Genomic DNA, 20773 nt, shown 5'->3' on the forward strand with positions numbered 1-20773 from the left:
GTCAAGAGGGAACTTTTTATTATTCAGATCATCTTTAAAAAGTCCTTTAAGATGAATGAAAACCCGATTATTTAATCACAGATTGTCGGCGGATCAGATCATAAATGGACCAAAAGTCATCGTAGGAGATTTTTAGTGTCGATTTAAAGCAGTTGTGTTTCACTGATGGGTTTAAATTATTAAAAGTTCCAGCGCTGCTACGTCGTTTACGTGATAAATGTTCTTTTATCACTTTTATTAGAGTTCATACAGTGGCATGAGGAGTCTGGAGGAGGTTCTGTTTCTGGAGGATTCACAGAGAAACAACACTTTTTATTTTTTTACTTTTAAAGATATTCTGCACATCTCCAGGCCATGTAGGTTAAGAGTGAACATGAAGTTAACCTCGGTTCACTCGGACAGTTTGAATATTCTCCAAAACGGAGCCAAATCCATCCTTGAACTCTCAAGTTTCATGAAGCGCTGCAGGGTAAGTTTTTAAAAAAGGCCAAAAGTCCTCCATGAAGTGCAAAGTTCTAGGTCAGATCAGGTCAACAGCAGCAAAACAAATCGAATATCTCTCTGAAATCCTGTTTTTGAGACAAATTCTGTCTTTGACGTGTTTCTTTTACAGCTCAGAAGGTCATCCTAAACACTGTTGCTCTGTGATATTACAAATCAACCAAAATGTGTGTTTTTTGTAAAATATTTTTTTAATTCAACTATTCTTGTGTGATTTCTCATTTTGTATCTCATTATTTTGTGTCTCATTTTTCTCATTTCATATCTCATTCTTAATATTTTGCCTGTAATGTTTCTCATTTTGTATCTCATTCTGAAAATTTTGCCTCTAATTTTTCTCTTTTCACGTCTCATTCTTAATATTTTTGTCTCATTTTTCTCATTTTGTGTCTCATTCTTAATATTTTGCGTCTCATTTTTTTCATTTTGTGTTTTTTTTAACATTTTGTGTCTCCATTTTCTAATTTTTTGTTCCGTTGTTGTCTCTATGTGTCTCATTCTTGATATTTTTCATCTATTTTTTCTCATTTCTGTCATTCTGAGACATTTATGAGTTCTCTTTCCTTAATGGTTGTTCTGTTTCCGCAGAGGTGCAGGAAAATGAAGCACAGTGACAAAAAATGAGGCAGAAGTCGAGCATTTTTTGGAGTTCAGAAGGTTAGTTTGATATTTGAACATTTTTCCTGTCCCTGTCTTGTGTTTCAGAAGCACGTACGGGCAAAAAAGTGGTATGTTTCAAGCAAGAACATTTAAAAAAAATGCAATTTTGTAATGGATTGAGGAATCTTCCTGAACAATAATGTGCAGAAGATGTTGAAATAAATGGTGTAAATGAGGAGCTAGGACATGCAGAAAGGTGTTGCAGGTGGACTGACCCGGTCTTCAGGTTGAGGATGGCATCTTCCACCCCTCTCTGGTTGTATTTGCCCATGTACTGGTGCATGTCCGGGTAGTTGGAGCGGATGTTTTTCTCGGTGCTGCCGTTGGGCACCGTTCCAAACTTCAGAGGTGGGTACTGCTCCTCAGGATGCTGAAACTAGCAGAGCAGACGAAGCCTGAGACTCACCAATCTGTCTGACCTACTTCTGTCCACAGACGAGCTTTCAGGAGTGTCTTTTAAACGCTGCACATCTCTGGTGGAATGAGATTTTATTCCTTTTCTAAATTCCACATGTGCTTTAATCAATTTAACATTCAAGAACATGTCAGATTTGGCTATAAAAAGACACAAAATATCAAGAATAAGACATGAAATAAGAAAAACCACACACAAATATGAAGGATGAGACATGAAATGAGAAAAATGAGACAAAATGAGAAAATTTGAAAATATTACACATGAGATTTAAAATGAGAAAAATGAGATGAAACATTAAGAAAGACACAAAATGAGAAAAATGATGTACAAAATATTAATGGTGACATACAGAATTTGAAAAATGAGATGCAAAATTAGAAAAATGAGAGAATATGAAGAATCAGACATGAAATTAGAAAATGAGATACGAAATATTAAGAATGAGACACAACAAGAGAAAAATTATGTGCAAAATATTAATGATGAGATGCAAAATTAGAAAAATGAGATGCAAAATGAGAAAAGAAGATGAGAGAAAAGTAAATGAGACAGAATATTAAGAATTGAACATAAAATGATAACAATGAGACAAAATATTAAGAATGAGACACAAAAAGAGAAAAATTATGTGCAAAGTATTAAGGATGAGATGCAAAATTAGAAAAATGAGATGCAAAATAAGAAAAAAGATGAGAGAAAAGAAAATGAGACGGAATATTAAGAATTGAACATGAAATGATAATAATGAGACAAAATATTAAGAATGGGACACAAAATAAGAAAAATGAGACACTATGTTAATTCTGCTCCCCTTATAACTCGCGTTGTGTTGTGCATGAAATTGACCCATTTTAGAGGCTAACTGGCACCGGGGTACCTTCTTGTCCGAGAGGCCTGACACCGTGTCGATGTACTCCTCCTGGATCATGAAGGCGGCCAGGTTGGCGGTGTAGGAGGCCAGGAAGATGACGGCAAAGAAGGCCCAGATCAGCACCATGATCTTGCTGGTGGTTCCTCTCGGGTTCTCCACCGGCACCGAGTTGTTGAAGACGATGGCCCAGAGCAGCCACACGGACTTCCCGATGGTAAACGTGGAGCCTCCAGACTCTGGAAGAAAGAGAATCAAAGAAAGTGTGTTCAAGTAGACCCCAAAAATATAAAAAAAAATAAACCTTCATTCAGGTGATTAGAGTCCATTTTGAAGAGTTATATTATAATAGTGATGAAGTTATGCTGATTTTATGCATATTCTTACTTCTTTTACATTTTTTCAACACAAATTTCAGGTTAATAGTTTAAGGACAATCGTAAAAATCCGTTTTTACAGTTTCCAGCTAATAAATTGATGTCATTTTGGTCATTTAAAAAAATGTGTTGTTGAACATTAAAACAATTAAATATATTCTAGTAGAACCTAAAAATACAATTATTAACATTAGTCCAGGTGATTGGTGCCCATTTTGAGGTGTTATATTTTAATATTTATAAAAAATGTTATGATTTAAGGCAGATTTTTTTGTTGTTTTCAGCACATTACAGATGATTAGTTCAAGAAACCATCATAAAAATTCGTTTTTATATTTTCCAGCTGATAGATTGATGTTATTTTGGTCTTTTTTTTTTTTTTTAAAAGTGTTTTTGAACATTAAAACTTTTAAATATATTCTAGTTGAACCTAAAAGTACAAAAACAAACCTTAGTCCTGCTGATTATTGCCGAGTTTGAGGTGTTATAATATAATATTTATAAAAATATAATGATTTCAGGCAGACTTGTATTTCTTTTTCAACTCAAAGGCGCAGGTGTTTAGTTCAAGGACCATCGTAGAATTGAAACTCCGATAAACTGCTGTGATTCTGTTGATGTTTTAAAAAGGAAACGTGTGCCGGTCAGCTGTCGGGTTGTAAATGAAGCCGATGTTCTGCTCTGAATCCTAAACTGTGTCCCCTCGGCATGTTGAAGTATTGTGGATGTTGAAGCAGCCGTTTGTTATTCAGCAGCGTGGTTTGCAGCGCTGTGATATCAGCGAGCCTGATGCCCGATCGCCTCTTCTCCTGCATGATCGCTGCGCTCTACATAATTCTACCTCTGTGCCGTCCTCCCATGTTTCCCTTCGTTCGCTCTCATCTCCGCCGCTTCGTTCCTGTCGCGTAAAAAAAGACTCTTTTTTTATCCCTTTCAGTAGAGATTTGCACCATGAGGTCATTTGTAGGATCACGTAGCAGCTAAACTAAATTTACCTCTTGTTTATTTAAGCTCCTTTAAGGCGTATTATCTTTTCTAAAAATGACCAAAATCACATCAATTTATCATCTGGAAACTGTAAAAACTGATTTTTTCAACAGTCCTTTAACTAAGCATCTGTGGTGCGTTATTGTGCTGAAAACAGCAAGTAAAAATCTGCCTAAAATCTTAAGATTTTTATAAATATTATAATAGAACACCCCAAAACTGGCACTAATCAGCAGGACTAAGGTTTGTTTTTGTAGTTTTGGGTTCTACTAGAATATATTTACCTGCTTTAATGTTCAAAAACACATTATTTCCCTGAACTTATGCATTCATGCAGTTTTTTTTAAGATCCTGTTCATTTAAACTCCTTTAAAGGAATATTATCTTTTTTAAAAATGACCAGAATCACATCAGTTTATTTCTACGATGGTCTTTAAGCGAAACACCTGAGCCTTTGTATTGGAAAAATTAAAAAATTGAATCAAAATCTGTCTAAAATCATAATATCTTGATAGATATTATAATATAACACCTCAAAATTGGCACAAATCAGCAGGACTAAGGTTTGTTTTTGCATTTTTGTCTTCAACTAGAATATATTTACCTGCTTTAATGTTCAAAAACACATTATTTTCCTCATATAATATACATTATTATTCCTGCAGCTTTGTCTTGTTCCTCTCTGTTTCAGTTCCTTTCAGGCATATTATCTTTTATTAATTAAAAATACCATTCTACATTAATTTATATGTCTTATATATATATATATATATATATATATATATATATCACTTTAGATTTGTTTTAAAAATGTGTCAAAAACAAACCAAATTCATCAGTTTGATTGTGTAAAAACTAAAAAATTATGTGATGCTCTGTGCAACTGTGAAGCCAGAAATGACTCAGCTGTGACCAACAGTGACGTGGCAAAAATTCATGAATATTTCGACTGAAGCGAAAAATCTTGGGGATGTTGATTCCTGTTTTTATTTTTTTAATTTTTGTGGAATAAATCATCAAAGAAATTCAACTGGCCACAGTTCCCAGCAGCTGACCAGCAAGAAACATTTAAAACACAAAGCAGTTTTGCAGGAGCAGTTGTCCGTCTGATGGACTGAATTCTGCAGCGTTTATGAGCTCTGATTGGACACTCACTCTTGCCGGTCTGCAGACTTCGGTTGTAGCCGACGGGACTGAAGAACTCAAAGATGAAGACGGTCACAGCGACCACGGTCAGGCACATGACGAACATCATCACCCAAACGGCTGGACTGTAGGGTTCTGAGAAAATGAGAGGAGTTTAAAAAACTCAGAAAATTAGGAATATCTGAATTCTGAAACCTGCCGGAATGTTTGAAAGGCATGCTTTACTGATAAAAGTTTCACAATTAGACCAATAATTACAACAAAAAACTGTAAAAACCAAAACAAATGTCAACTTTCCGACAATCATTGAACCAATCATGTGCAACACACGGTCCATCAGGAAAATTACATTACATATTCCACTTTTTTTTTAAATTAAATTGCCAAACCTTCATGGTTTACACTAAAAAGATTCTGTAAAAAATAAAATATTCTAAGCTTCAAAATACAAGCATTAAGTCGTGATGGACTCAGCTGTGACTTGACAAAAATGGGCAAAAATTCAGAGAGTTTTCAAAACTTATTGAGAAATTAGTCAAAAATAACCTAAAACTGGTCAAGAATGAAAATTAAAAGCTGGTTCAAAATGACACAAATATGCCCAAAATTACCAGAACATTGCCCAAAATGGGAAAAAAGAGACACAAAATGTGGAAAATGAGACACAAAATTAGAAAAATTTAAAAGTGAAATGAGAAAAATTAGACACAAAATGGGAAAAATAGGACACAAAGTGGAAAAAACAAGACAAAATGAGAAACATGAAACAAAAAGGGGACATGAGACAAAATAGGAAAAATGAGACACAAAATGAGACAAAAATGAAAAAAGTGAGACACAAAATGATAAAAAATTAGACAAAATCAGAATGACTGAGACAAAATGTTAGAAATAAAACACAAAATGAGAAACGATGAGACACAAAATGAGAAAATGAGACAGAAAATTGGATAATGAGACACAAAATGGGAAAAATTAACCCCCCTCCCAAAAAAAATGAGACATGAAATGAGAAACGTGAAACATGAACAAAGAAATATTTTATATAATGAGAAAAAATTAAATAGGAAAAGATGGGAAAATGGAGATTTTTACCATTTTGTGAATCAAATAATCCTAGAAATGCTACTTTTGCTGTTTCCATGGAGGTGCAGGGCTTTCTACTGCAGTATAAAAGGTTCAGAGTTAAAGCGTTTCATGCTGCATTCTTAAATTATTGTTGTTGTTCATTCATTACCATTAGAAAGGACGGGAACCTGGCAGCTTATGTGGGATAAAGGTGCAGATACGAGGCTTTAACGCAGTGAAAACAGGAACCTTTGGAGCGAACATAATCTCCAGAAGTCCATAAACTCTTTTTATTTATTTTTTTTACAACCATCTCAATGCGGTCTACAGGCCAATAACAGCGTTCTCCCGCCGGAGCCCCGACTCTGCTGACGGAGTGAAAGTAAAAGTTAAGAAGGAGCTGGGAGAAGAAGAAAAAATAAAAAAAATCTTGATGTAAAGAGCAGCAAACCAGAGAGCGAGGAGCTTTTCTGCACACTCGACACTTCGATTGGACAGATTAGATCCTGTTTAGACGGACTCCTACCTAAGAAGGCGGACGGTGAGACTGTTCCGTTGCTACGGGAGACCATGACGCTGATCCCCGTCTCCACAAAGGGGACAGAGAAATCCACGACCTCCGACCTCTCTTCGTTGATGGTCAGCGAGCCGATGGCCATGTCTGCTCGCTTGTACACCACCTGGAGGAGAAGGAGAAGGGATGAGAAGGAAACAGATTGACTGATGCCGCGATGTTTCCCTCAATTCTGGATTCTCTTTCCATCACGATCCCACAGATTTGACTGCAGGTTCAAGTCTCCAGTGGATCGGACCAGTAAAACAGCAGCATGATAACCTTAAAATAACCACAACTCCTGATGGTTCCTGGTTTTAGTGCAAAAAATTCACATTAAAGAATTATCTTCTTAGTAAACATCATGAACAATCTGAAGTTTCTTCAGAAAAATAAATTCAATTTCATCAACATTCATCCTCAGTTTATCATTTCCACATTACAACTTCCAGATCACAGAGTGTCGACAAAGGAACACAACATTTAGTCACCTGGAACTGAACCACAGAGGAATTTACTTTGTGATCAAAGCAACAAAAGTTGGACAAAAAACAAGACAAAATATAAAAACGAGACATAAAATGACAAAAGCCAAAAACAAAACGACAAAAAATTAGACAATTAAAAACAAAATGGGAAAAATGACAAAATAAAAAAATTAGAATGAGAAAGGTGAGACATGAAATGTGAAAAAATTAATCACAAAATGAGAAAATAAAAACAAAAATGTAAAAACAAATTGTCACAAAATAGGAAAAAAGGAAAAAATAGGAAAAAAATTGGAAAAATGAGCCACAAAATGAGAAAAATGAGAAAATTCAAAAAAAGGAACAAAATGAGAAAAATGAGAAAATGTAAAAAAAATCACAAAATAAGAAAAATGAGAAATGAAATGGGGAAAACTGATCATAAAAAAGAAAAATGAGACACGAAATGAGAAAAATTAAACACAAAACGGGACAAATGAGACATGAAATGGGGAAAAATTTATCACAAAAAAGAAAAATGAGATAAAATGCGAAAAATGAGACAAAGACACACAAAAAATCATTGAAAAAATGCAATTAAAGTGTCTCAATTTGTGCAAAATGACAGACATTTGCCCAAACTTATTGAAAAATTCTCAAAAATGATCAAAAATTGTTAAAAAAACAAAAAACAAAATGTCTGGATTCAGAATGATTCAAATTTGTTCAAAATGACTCAAAACTTCTTTAGAACCACAGGCTGGATTGTTAAAATCTATATTATGAAGAGACGATAAACACACAAACATGAGTCCCAAAACAACAACACAACTGCCCAGATATCTGCAGAGTAATGAAACATTGCCCTAACAAGCAGGAGCAGTGATGAGAGAGGATCTAATTCTGCTTCACAAGTCTGTACTTCCAGCTGAGATCTGACTCCTCTCCACCTTGACCTCTTTGTTGGCCCTCCGATGAGGATCCGGATGTGAACATGTGTCTGCGGAGCGTCTCTTTAGCATACCAAACGAGCCGCTCGCTGCCACCATCCAGCAGAAACCTGGAAACCGCTGCGTCTGCTGATTGTTCCGGTGAAATGTTAATCTGCATTAGACATGGCATGTCCGCTCTTCAGAGCAGATCAGCAGAAAAACCAAGCGATGCGGAAAGCGAGGCGCCCTCCGCTCAACTTCACCAAGTCCCTGGATTACCTGATCAAAGAACGGCCGCCTTTGGAACATCTGATCAAAAGGAAGACATTAGTTTGGGAAAACAACGTTCGCTCGGCCTTTTGCTCGTGGAAACAGATCCAACAGGCAGCTGTGGCCTCGCTCGGAGGCGATAAAGTGAGCTTTGGAGACTGTTTGGTGACTTTCTGTTTGGGACGAAGACAGAACCAGCTGGACGCTTCGATCGATCCAGGAAACGTCAGGGTGAAGGCCTGTTTCTTCCTCCTGATGAGGATCATGAACCTTATCGCCAAGAAAATATCAAGAACCAATCAGCAGAATATATAAAGAACTGTCCAAAATGACTCAAAAATAGTTTAAAGTTCTTTAAAGTTTGTCTAAAATGATTCAAACTTTGTCAAAAATTACCTAATGTGATCCAACATTTGTTCAAAATTACTCAAAATGTATTCAAAATCACATAAACTAGACTCAAAAACGACTGAAACCTTGTCTAAAATTACTAAAATGACTCAAAATTTGTACAAAATATAAAGAGAATTGCCCAAAATGACTCAAACTCTGCCCAGAATGAATCAAGATTTGTCAAAATTACTTAAAATATGCCCAACATGATCCAACATTTGTCAAAAATCACTCAAAACATATTCAAAATTCCATAAACTATATTAAAAGATGACAAAAACCATGTCTAAAATTACTCAAAATTTGTTCAAAATATATAAAGAATTGTTCAACATGACTCAAATTTAGCTTCAAATTCTTTAAAGGTTGTCTAAAAAAAACTCAAACTTTGTCTAAAATAACCTAAAACACTGAGGATTTGTCCAAAATATATAAAGAATTGTCCAAAAATAGCTTAAAATTCTTTAAAGTTTGTCTAAAATGACTCAAACTTTGCCCAAATCTAAAATTACTTAAAATATGTCCGACACCATCCAACATTTGTCCAAAATGACTGAAAATGTCTTCAAAATTACGTAAACTATATTTAAAAATGAATCAAACCTGGTCTAAAATTACTAAAATGTCCAAAATATATAAAGAACTGTCCAAAACGACTGAAAAAAGTTTAAAATTAAAGTTCTGTTTATAATGACTCAAAATTAATCAAATTCATTTACACAACCTTTAAAGAACCAAACTGCTGTACAGCAACAACACTGTGTACAAAACATCCTAAAATCAAACTGGAAAACTGAAGAAAATAGAATAAAACAGGAGGCAAACTTGTAAGATCGGTTTCTGAAGGATAAAAATGAAATATTACGACCATTAAAGCAGCAAAAAGCCTTAAAATCTGCACATCGTGAGGTTTTTCTTTAAAAACTTCAATAGAGGAACGCCTGAAAGCATCGTTAAGTTTAATCTTTGTGCTAATGTGTGTGTTTTGCCTCTAATAGTTTGTGTCTCTGTAATAAATGACAGCTGTCTGACGGCCTGCAGGGTTAAAGTGGCCACAACTCTACCGGTGACTGGCGCTACTCTGAGTGTTTAACCAGTGGACGAAGATGAAACACCGCTCAACGTTGAACCGGTGGATGAGGACGAAACGACTCAACATTTAACCGGTGGATGAGGACGAAATGACTCTCTGGTCGACGAGGACAAAACGACTCTCTGTGTTTAGCTGCTCGATGAGGATGAAACTTCGCTCTTCAACCGGTAGACATGGACGAAACGTCACTCAAGGTTTAACCAGTCAGTGAGGATGAAACAACTCTCAGCATCGAGGACGAAACGACTCTCAGCATTTAACTGGTCAACGAGGGCGAAACGACTCTCAGCATTTAACTGGTCAACGAGGGCGAAACGACTCTCAGCATCAACAAGGACCAAAAGCCACTCAGCATTTAACCGGCCAACGAAGGCGAAATGTCTCTCAGCTTTTTACCAGTGGACGAGGACGAAACGCCGCTCAAGGTTTAATTGGTCAACAAGGACGAAATGTGGAGAAAACACCGCTTAGTGTTTCACCGGTGGACAAGGACGAAGCATCTTTCAGCTTTAATCGGTTGACGAGGACCAAACACTGCTCAGCGTTTAACCGATCAACACAGACGAAACGTCTCTCCATGTTTAACCGGTCGGTGAGGACGAAACGCCACTCGCTGTGGGTCAGAACCGTCAGCTGTCGATGGAAACACAACGAGAACACACAGCTCAGGGAGGCGTAAACAGACACTCGCCTCTCCGATCATGCCGTTCCAAACGCCGTCGATCTTCTTGCCGTGCTTCCCGTTGGTCACCAGGTAGAGGTCATAGGTGAAGCCCACGATCTTGGCCAGACGCTTCAGGATGTCGATGCAGAAACCTTTGCAGCACTGCTTCATGGGAGCCACGCCTTCATGGAGGGCGCTGCAAAGAGACGGAAAAATGGAAGGAATAAGACTCAATCAGTTCACTCTGAGTCCCTCCTATGAACTTACTGCGGTTACACACCAGCCCAAAGTTATATATAAACAAAAGGAAAGAAGAGGAAAGGAAAGGAAAGGAAAGGAAAGAAGAGGAAAGGAAAGGAAAGGAAAGGAAAGGAAAGGAAAGGAAAGGAAAGGAAAGGAAAAAAGGAAGCTAGTCAGGAGTAATGAGGTCCTGCCAGGCCTGATAGATTTGACCCAGGATTAGGACAGTAAGGTAAAGGAAACGGATGAGGCAGCAGCAGTATTTGGACTCGTCCTGGTTCTGACAGGTTTTAGACCCGTTCTGGTTCTGAGAGTATTTAGACCCGTCCTGGTTCTGACAGGTTTTAGACCCGTCCTGGTTCTGACAGGTGTGACGGGTCGGTTCTGGGTCGATGCTGTCATCCTGCAGCAGCTGACGACCTGTAAATCTCTTTCCTCTGATCCTCTTATCAATCCGACTGGAGGCTTCAGTTTATCTGAGCTGCTGCTGGAGAAATATCATGTTTTTAATTCTTTAATCTTTATTTTCCAGATCCGCACCGTTTTTAAATCAACAATAAATATCATTCTGCTGATATCTGCTGTTATCTGAAAGAAAAATCTAAATATTAAGTATTGAAAAATGACAAAAAAAAATGGTTTAAACTGTTTTACAGACTGCCTGTTTTGATTTGATAAATTAAAGAAAAAAATAACCTTTATAATTTACATGCTGACTGTGGAAAAAAAAACTGTACATAATGTCCGATGTACTCGAGTTAAATCTGAAAAAAAAAAGAATTATTTTACACATTATTACTACTACAAATAAAAATGATATATTCTAAGGACTGAAAAATGGCAAATATTATATATTTTATTTAATATATTTTCCATGTTTTGGTAAATTACAGATCAGAACTAGTGTATATTAAGAATTATGTATATTAAGAATTAGAAAAATGACAAAATATTTTTAAATTGTTATTTTACATAATTCTTTAATGTATTTCTATATTTGTTTTGTATATTTTTTGTTAATTTGTTTTGCTCATTTAATTCTATATTTGGGTTTATATGCTATTATTATTTGCATTTTTTTAGTTCCTTTTTTAGCTATGTTTTCTATATTTGGGTTTATATTATAATTACAATTTTATTATTTTTATTACTATTATTTATATTTTTTAGTTTTATTTTTTTTCCTTTTTTCTATATTTGGGCTTATATATTATTATTATTATCTATATTTTTAGATCCCATTTTTGGCTATGTTTTCTATAGTTGGGCTTCTATGTTATTACTATTGTTGTTATTTATATTTTTGATTTTTTAAATTTTTGTTAATTTTTTTATATTCGTTTATAGATTTTTTTCTCTTGTTTTTTTTTTTTTTTTGCTAATTCTTCTTTAACCATCCGGCTAAATTTCTTCTGTATTTGGGCTGAAATTATTATTACTATTACTATTATTATTTAGATTTTTAAAATTTATTTATTTCCTTATTTTCTTCTATATTTGGGCTTGTATATGTATTTATATTTTTTTAGTTTTATTTATTTTTTTGTTAATTTTTTTTATATTTGGATCTTCCAGGGTTAATTTATTTTTTATTTAATTTTTTTTCTACATTTGGGTCTTCCAGGGTTAATTTATTTTTTATTTAATTTTTTTTCTACATTTGGGTCTTCCAGGGTTAATTTATTTTTTATTTAATTTTTTTTCTACATTTGGGTCTTCCAGGGTTAATTTATTTTTATTTAATTTTTTTTCTACATTTGGGTCTTCCAGGGTTAATTTATTTTTTATTTAATTTTTTTTCTACATTTGGGTCTTCGAGGGTTAATGCTTCCTCCACACAGCGCCACTCCTGTAAACGAGCTCTGTTTCGTGGACCCAGACCTGGCGTTCAGCGGCCTCCTGCAGGGCACGGAGTCCCGGATGCAGGTTCCGGACGCCGGGTCGGCCAGCTCCACGATGACGAACGGCCTCTCCTCCAGGGTGACGACTCGGAGGTGCTGGGCGTCGTCGGGCGGCTTGAGGAACGGTCCGTAACGCGACCAGGCGGGATACCGGAGCCTCAGCACGCCGTTCTCCCACCAGCCTACCTGCCAGGGCAGCAGACAGACGCACACGTTAGAGGCTGCTAATGAGAAACAAACACACGCCGAGCATCAAACACACAAATCCTCCTGTTAGACACACACTTCAAGTCGTTAAAACAAAGCTCCTGCAAATTACATGACAGAATCAGTTCACGGAACCGTTTTTGGAAGCAGAACTTTGGCTCCCACCGTCCCATCATCAAGGCGAGTGTCCTCCAGTAAAATCTGAAAATATCTCAGAGTCAGTGAGCTTCATTAGGCTGCATGTGTGCTTCGTTATCCGGACCTCTGAGCTCAGGTCTGTTTGTTGTCAAGCAGCAGGACGGGTTGATGTTGGAGCCGTGTAGAAAACATCGGAGTTATCCCCATTAAATCACAATCTGCGTCCGGATTGGCTGGAAGGTTTGGAAAGAGCAGATTTTTACCTGTTTGTCTTCATAAATCTCTGCACTAAACTGCAGTAAACAACATATTTGTTCAACCACTGACAAGAATCAGAACCAAGCAAACAGAATTTTAAATGTTTTCTTTCATAACTGAGTAAATCTGGAAGAGAAAAAATGATGCAATTTATGTCATTCGCTCGGTTTCTGGTTTTAACGTTTAACATGAGGCTGTACTGCAAATATCTGTGATCCATAAAACCCCCACAAAGTGACGGAATGTCCACAAGATGCAAAAATGACCAGAAACGACCACAAAGAGACACAAAAAAAAGAGACGCAAAACAACCACGAAGAGTCACAAGACGACCACAAAGAGAAACAAAACGACCACAGAGAGACTCAAAACGAACACAAAGAGACACAAAACAACTACAAATAGATGCAAAACAACCACAAAGAGACACCAAACAACCATAAAGAGATGCTAAATGTCTAGAAAGGACACAAAACAACCACAAAGAGACACAAAATGTCCTCAAAGAGACACAAAACAACCACGAAGAGTCACAAGACGACCACAAAGACACACAAAACAACCACAGAGATGCAAAACAACCACAAAGAGACACCAAACAACCATAAAGAGATGCTAAATGTCTAGAAAGGACACAAAACAACCACAAAGAGACACCAAACAACCATAAAGAGATGCTAAATGTCTAGAAAGGACACAAAACAACCACAAAGAGACACAAAATGTCCTCAAAGAGACACAAAACAACCACGAAGAGTCACAAGACGACCACAAAGACACACAAAACAACCACAGAGATGCAAAACAACCACAAAGAGACACCAAACAACCATAATGAGATGCTAAATGTCAAGACAGAGACACAAAACGACACAAAATCTCCGCAAAGAGACACTAAACAACCATAAAGAGATGTTAAATGTCTAGAGACACAAAATGACCACAAAGAGTAACAAAACGACCACAAAGAGTAACAAAATGTCCACAAAGAGACACAAAACAACTACAAAGAGAAAATAAATGTCTAGCAAGAGACACAAAACGACCACAGAGACACAAAACAACTCTAGAGACACAAAACAATCACAAAGAGACACAAAACAACCAAAAAAAGACGCAAAACAACCACACTGAGACGCCAAACGACCACAAAGAAGCACAAAACAGTCAAAAGAGACACTAAATGACCACAAACACGCAAAGACATTGTAAAAGGGTTTGAGTTTCGCTTCTCATCCATAATCTGAGTGAAACTAGACGAGACCATCAACATACATTCACTCCTGGTCGAACCTTTTGTTCCTAAAATGCTCATTAAAGCGCTTTAATTCTTAGTTTTTAACTTCACAGTGAAAATACAGAAGCAGCGGAAAATAAAAGCTACAGACTGAATGTTTTCTGTTTCTACGTGACGTCTGTGTGTGGAGAAGAAGAATCGGATTAACCTACATTTTAAAATAAACTGCCCAAAACTCCTTCTTTTCTTTTTTTTCCTCCGTCTCTCTCTCTCTCTACATATTTGAAAACAGAAATATCAGATGGAGATGAATCAGCTGCTGGAGAATCTGGGACTGAGGAGCCTCAACACCAGTATTAATGTCTGAAGGCTCAGATTCTGCTGCTGCACAATCAGATAAAGGAGAGCAAAAATAATCACTTCATGTGGAGCCTTTAATTTCCCACTTTTATATTTAATCAAATCGTATTTCTGAGTCTGCATCTTTGCCTGCAACCACTTTAATTTCAACTCATAAATATGCATGTTAGCAGAGAGTGACTGAATGAATCCATCACACGTTTTAAAACAGGACAAACCGAGGCCGGACAAAATAACGTCCGACCGCTGCAGCAACAGCTTCACTACACGCTTCCACAGGATCGTACAGACGGAGAAAAATTAATTGGATATTAGAAGAATCTGCTGCAGCAACAAACACGAAAGATGCTAAATGTCAACAAAGACACACAAAACGACCAAAAAGAGACACAAAACGACCAAAAAAAATATAAAAAAAAATAAGGCAAATTGATCAAAACAACCGAAAAAAGATGCACAATGACCGCAGAGGGTCACAAAACAACCAAAAAGAGACACAAAACTTTGAAAAAGATGCCAAATGACCACAAAGAGACACTAAATAATCACAAAAAGACACGAAACAACCACAAAGAGACACAAAACGACCAAAAGAGACACAAAACGACCAAAAAAAGATAAAAAAAAATAAGGCAAATTGATCAAAACAACCGAAAAAAGATGCACAATGACCGCAGAAGGTCACAAAACAACCAAAAAGAGACACAAAACAACCATAAAGAGGCACAAAACTTTGAAAAAGAGATGCCAAATGACCACAAAGAGACACTAAATAATCACAAAAAGACACGAAACAACCACAAAGAGACACAAAACGACCAAAAAGAGACACAAAATGACCACAAAAAGATAAAAAATAAGACAAATTGCTCAAAGTAACCCAAAAAATATGCATAATGACCGCAGAGGGTTACAAAACAAGAATAAAGAGACACAAAATGGTGACAAAGAGATGCAAAACGACCACATTGAGACACAAAACGACTGTAATCAGACAAACTGACCACAAAAACACGCAAAACGACCACAAAGAGACACAAATTTTTGAAAAAGAGATGCAAAACGACCACACTGAGATGCCAAATGACCACAAAGAGACACTAAATATCACAAAAAGACACGAAACAACCACAGAGACAAAAAAAACAACACAAAAAGATGCATAATGCTCACAAAGACACACAAAACAGTCAAAAAAAGAGATGCAAAACGATCACATTGAGACACCAAACAACCACAAAGAGACACAAAACTACTGGAATCACACAAAATGACCACAAAAACATGCAAAATCACAACAAAGAGACACAAAACAGCCAAAGCGAACCAAACAAACTACAAAATGACCGAAAATGACCATAAAGACACACAAAAAGACCACAGAGACACAGAACACCCAAAAAGAGACACACAACGACAGAAAAGAGATGCAAAACGACCACAATGAGACACTAAATAATCACAAAAAAACACAAAATGACTTCAAACACACAAAAAACAACACAAATTGATCAAAACAACCCTAAAAGATGCATAATGACCACAGAGGGTCGTAACACAACCATAAAGAGACACAAAACGACGAACAAGAGACACAAAATGACCACAAAAGATAAAAAAAATAAGACAAATTGATCAAAACAACTCCAAAAGATGCATAAGGCCCATAAATAGTCATAAAATAAGCTCAAAGATACACAAAACAAGCACGAAGAGACAAAAACAACCAAAAAGAGACACAAAATGGCAAAGAGATGCAAAACCACAGGCACAAAACAACTGTAATCAGACATGAAATGACCACAAACTGACAGAAAATGACCTTAACGAGATGCAAAAAGGCCACAAAGAGACACTAAATAATCAGAAAAAGACACAAAACAACTCTAATCAGACATGAAATGACCACAAACTGACAGAAAATGACCTTAAAGAGATGCAAAAAGGCCACAAAGAGACACTAAATAATCAGAAAAAGACACAAAACAACTCTAATCAGACATGAAATGACCACAAACTGACAGAAAATTACCTTAACGAGATGCAAAAAGGCCACAAAGAGACACTAAATAATCACAAACAGACACAAAATTACGTCAAAAAGACACAAAACAATTACAAAGAGACAACAAACAACACAAATTGCTCAAAACAACTCAAAAAAAGATGTAAAACGCCCACAAATACGCACAAAACAAGCGATGCAAAATGACCACAAAGCCACACAACACACACACACACACATTATTAACCTAGGACATATCAAGAATGGACAAAACAGCGTGAATACTGGAAAGCTCATAATGTTCAACATCATTGAAACGGAGAAAAATAAATTCTACGATATAAAACAATCTGCAGCAGCAACAACCACTGTGGACAGTAAAGGAGTCCAGAGATGAATGGACGCGTCTCCAATAAAAGCTGAATATTATGGGCTTCATAAAGGCTCAGCAGAGTGGTATTAGATGATGCTGTACAGGTGATATACAGCATGTTGGTCCCACTCGCTCCCTTTCAGCTCCTAAATACTCATCGTTATGTGGGACGCCAGCGATTATCCGACAAAGCCGAGCACGTGGAAAGGTTCTGTAGACGTATATCAGCGTTAAATCAGACGATAAAGCCAGTAATAATCATTTCCATACAGCAGCAGTAAGTACAACAACCTGTGCAGTTAAATGTCAAATGATTCTAAACTCCATCACCTCAGAAGAGCTGCAGCGTTTCTACGTTAAACAACAGAGGATTTCCTCTTATGGACGGTCAGAAAATCACTTTGTAGAGGACGATGTTAAAAATTCAGGCCCCAAAGTAGAAACTAAAAGCAACCAAAGTGAGTCCAGCTGTGATTTCTAGTCACAAAGAGACACAAAATGACCACAAAGAGGCATAAAACGACCACAAAGAGACACAAAATGACCACAAAGAGACAAAATGAGCACAAAGAGACAAAACAAACACAAAGAGACACAAAACGACCACAAAGAGACACAAAACGACCACAAAGAGGCATAAAACAACCACAAAGAGACACAAAACGACCACAAAGAGACACAAAACGACCACAAAGAGGCATAAAACAACCACAAAGAGACACAAAACGACCACAAAGAGACAAAACAAACACAAAGAGACACAAACGACCACAAAGAGGCATAAAACAACCACAAAGAGACACAAAACGACCACAAAGAGACACAAAACGACCACAAAGAGGCATAAAACAACCACAAAGAGACACAAAACGACCACAAAGAGACAAAACAAACACAAAGAGACAAAACGACCACAAAGAGACACAAAACAACCACAAAGAGACAAAACAAACACAAACAAATGCAAAACAACCACAAAGAGACATAAAACAACCACAAAGAGACCCAAAATGACTACAAAGAGACACAAAACGACCACAAAGAGGCATAAAACAACCACAAAGAGACACAAAACGACCACAAAGAGACAAAACAAACACAAACAAATGCAAAACAACCACAAAGAGACATAAAACAACCACAAAGAGACCCAAAATGACTACAAAGAGACACAAAACGACCACAAAGAGGCATAAAACAACCACAAAGTGACACAAAACGACCACAAAGAGACAAAACAAACACAAAGAGACACAAAACAACCACAAAGAGACACAAAATGACCACAAAGAGACAAAACAAACACAAAGAGACACAAAACGACCACAAAGAGACACAACATGACCACAAAGAGGCATAAAACAACCACAAAGAGACACAAAACGACCACAAAGAGACAAAATGAGCACAAAGAGACACAAACGACCACAAAGAGACACAAAACAACCACAAAGACATAAAACGACCATAAAGAAACACTAAATATCACAAAAACAACTACAAAGAGACAAAAAAGCAACACAAATTGCTCAAAACCATCCAAAAAAGATGTATAATACCCATAAAGACACAAAAAACTGCAATCAGACACAAAATGACCACAAAAAGATGCAAAACGCCCACAAAGCCAAATCCAAATTTTTCCATAATTACTCGAAATTTGCCAAAAATTGGTTAAAATACGCCCAAAATTTCTCAATTTGGCTCAAAAAAATGTCCAAATTTGTTGAAGTTTGTACAAAATTATTCAGATTTTGAACAAATTGAGACCAAAATTCTTCACTGGAATCGATTTATTTCATGTTATATTTTATATAATTTCATATTTTTGTTTGCATTATCTGACAGTATTTCTCCACAATAACTCAAAACTAACCGCTGGATTTTGGTTGATTTTTTTTCTGAATTTTCTTAAAGAAGCTTTTTTAAAAATATTTCTTTATTCCACCAAAACCTGTTCAAAAATTTCCCAAAACTGTTAAAAATGTGGAAGCTTTCACTTTGAAAATGTTTTTTTTCACATTTTAAAATTTCAAAATAGGTCAATTTCTGAAAAAAAATCAATAATTCAGCAAAAAAATCCCCAAATTTATAAAAATTTGCAAAATCTTTAGGAAGAAAATTCCAAAAAAATATTTGTTTCTCTTAAAATATTAATTTAAATAAAAATTTCCCAAAATTTCCAAATTTGGCAAGAAATAAAAATTTTAAAAATGAAAAATATAAAAATTGTAAGTATTTTCAAAAAATTAATACAAATCTTCCAATAAAATTCTAAAACTATCTAAAGTGATTCCATATACATCAGTAAAAATTCTAATATTTTCTTTAAGAACATTCAGAAAAACACTTCTTTTTTCCCGCCAAAAAATGTTCAAAAATTTCCAAAAAACGTTGAAAATGTGGACGTTTTTTTCACCGATCTTCACTCGGTCGGCCCTTAAAGAGGCGTTTAAACCCCAGAGAAGCTGCTGCTGGATGTCATGTGAGTGATTTCTCAGAGACCTCGCTGCTTCTTGTCCGCCGGTGACCCGAAAACGTCCGTCATCCTCCCTCCGGCTGCTTCCTGCTCCTCTGTTTATCTCAGCATGTCTGGGAGTTTTTTTAAAAACACACCGAGGAAGAGTCGGCTTTTTTTTCCTCCCGACACGTCTCCCCTGATAAAAAGTGTCACGACAGGTGCAGCCGAGGCGACAGGTAAGAAGAAACACAAAAATACCGAAGGCGAACGTTACGGAGGAATAGAAACGGTGGCAGCTCGGAGCAGAGAGGACTTTACAGCAGAAACACTGCAGCTCTCTGAGACAAACGGCCAGAAAGAAAAAAACACAAACATCAGGAAAAAAACCAAACATTTCAGTACAGAGGAGGCATTTCTGGTTTAGATGCAGCGTTAATAGAATCAATTCTGTCAGTTTAGAGTAAATTATCTGGAATAAAACTGGGAAAATCAGTAAAATCACGCTTTAAAATGTTTTACTAAACAGTTACTGGATACTATCTGAAATATTACAGAAAATAGATTCAGATTTTTTCAGCTTAATATACAGAATTCTTGTGTTTTTGTGTGTACAGTGTGTGTGTGTGTACAGTATACAAAGTAGTGTGTGTGTCCTCATTTGTGTGCACGTGCAGCTGTTCACAATCAGACACTGGAAACTGATAGAAATGTGCAGCAGCAGCATTTAAAGCTGCATTTAAAAGAAGAAAACGAGCAGCAGCAGCATTTAAAGCTGCATTTAAAAGAAGAAAACGAGCAGCAGCAGCATTTAAAGCTGCATTTAAAAGAAGAAAACGAGCAGCAGCAGCATTTAAAGCTGCATTTAAAAGAAGAAAACGAGCAGCAGCAGCATTTAAAGCTGCATTTAAAAGAAGAAAACGAGCAGCAGCAGCAGGTTTCTGTTTCTGAGCCCTAAAATCTGCCCTCATGTCTTCTTCAAATAAAATTCATCTTAAATGGCACTAAAATAACAACTTATCAGCCAAAAACTGCAAAAAAAACAAACAAAAGTCATGTAAGAACACACCATTAGCTGCAAGTAGATTCTGTAAAAGTAAAAACCTTCAAGTCTCCACAACAAAATAAAACTAAATGATTATTCTGAAACTGTCTGAACCCTGAATCTCCTCTGAGCGAGGATGAGGTCTCCAGGCTTC

The 20773-nt window shown here is 36.3% G+C and overlaps 1 protein-coding gene across 1 annotated transcript in view; it reads right to left on the reverse strand.

Moving 5' to 3' along the window:
* The window catches only part of LOC110954951 (glutamate receptor ionotropic, NMDA 2D), a 108557-nt gene that overhangs the window by 25858 nt on the left and 61926 nt on the right, over nt 1-20773 (reverse strand). The window contains 6 exon segments of the mRNA XM_051957386.1: nt 1377-1537; nt 2457-2686; nt 4967-5092; nt 6552-6705; nt 10425-10593; nt 12519-12724. Of these exon segments, the coding sequence (XP_051813346.1) occupies nt 1377-1537; nt 2457-2686; nt 4967-5092; nt 6552-6705; nt 10425-10593; nt 12519-12724 (1046 nt within the window).

The sequence above is a fragment of the Acanthochromis polyacanthus genome, chromosome 12 (genome assembly GCF_021347895.1).
Source record: "Acanthochromis polyacanthus isolate Apoly-LR-REF ecotype Palm Island chromosome 12, KAUST_Apoly_ChrSc, whole genome shotgun sequence".
Taxonomy (NCBI): domain Eukaryota; kingdom Metazoa; phylum Chordata; class Actinopteri; family Pomacentridae; genus Acanthochromis; species Acanthochromis polyacanthus.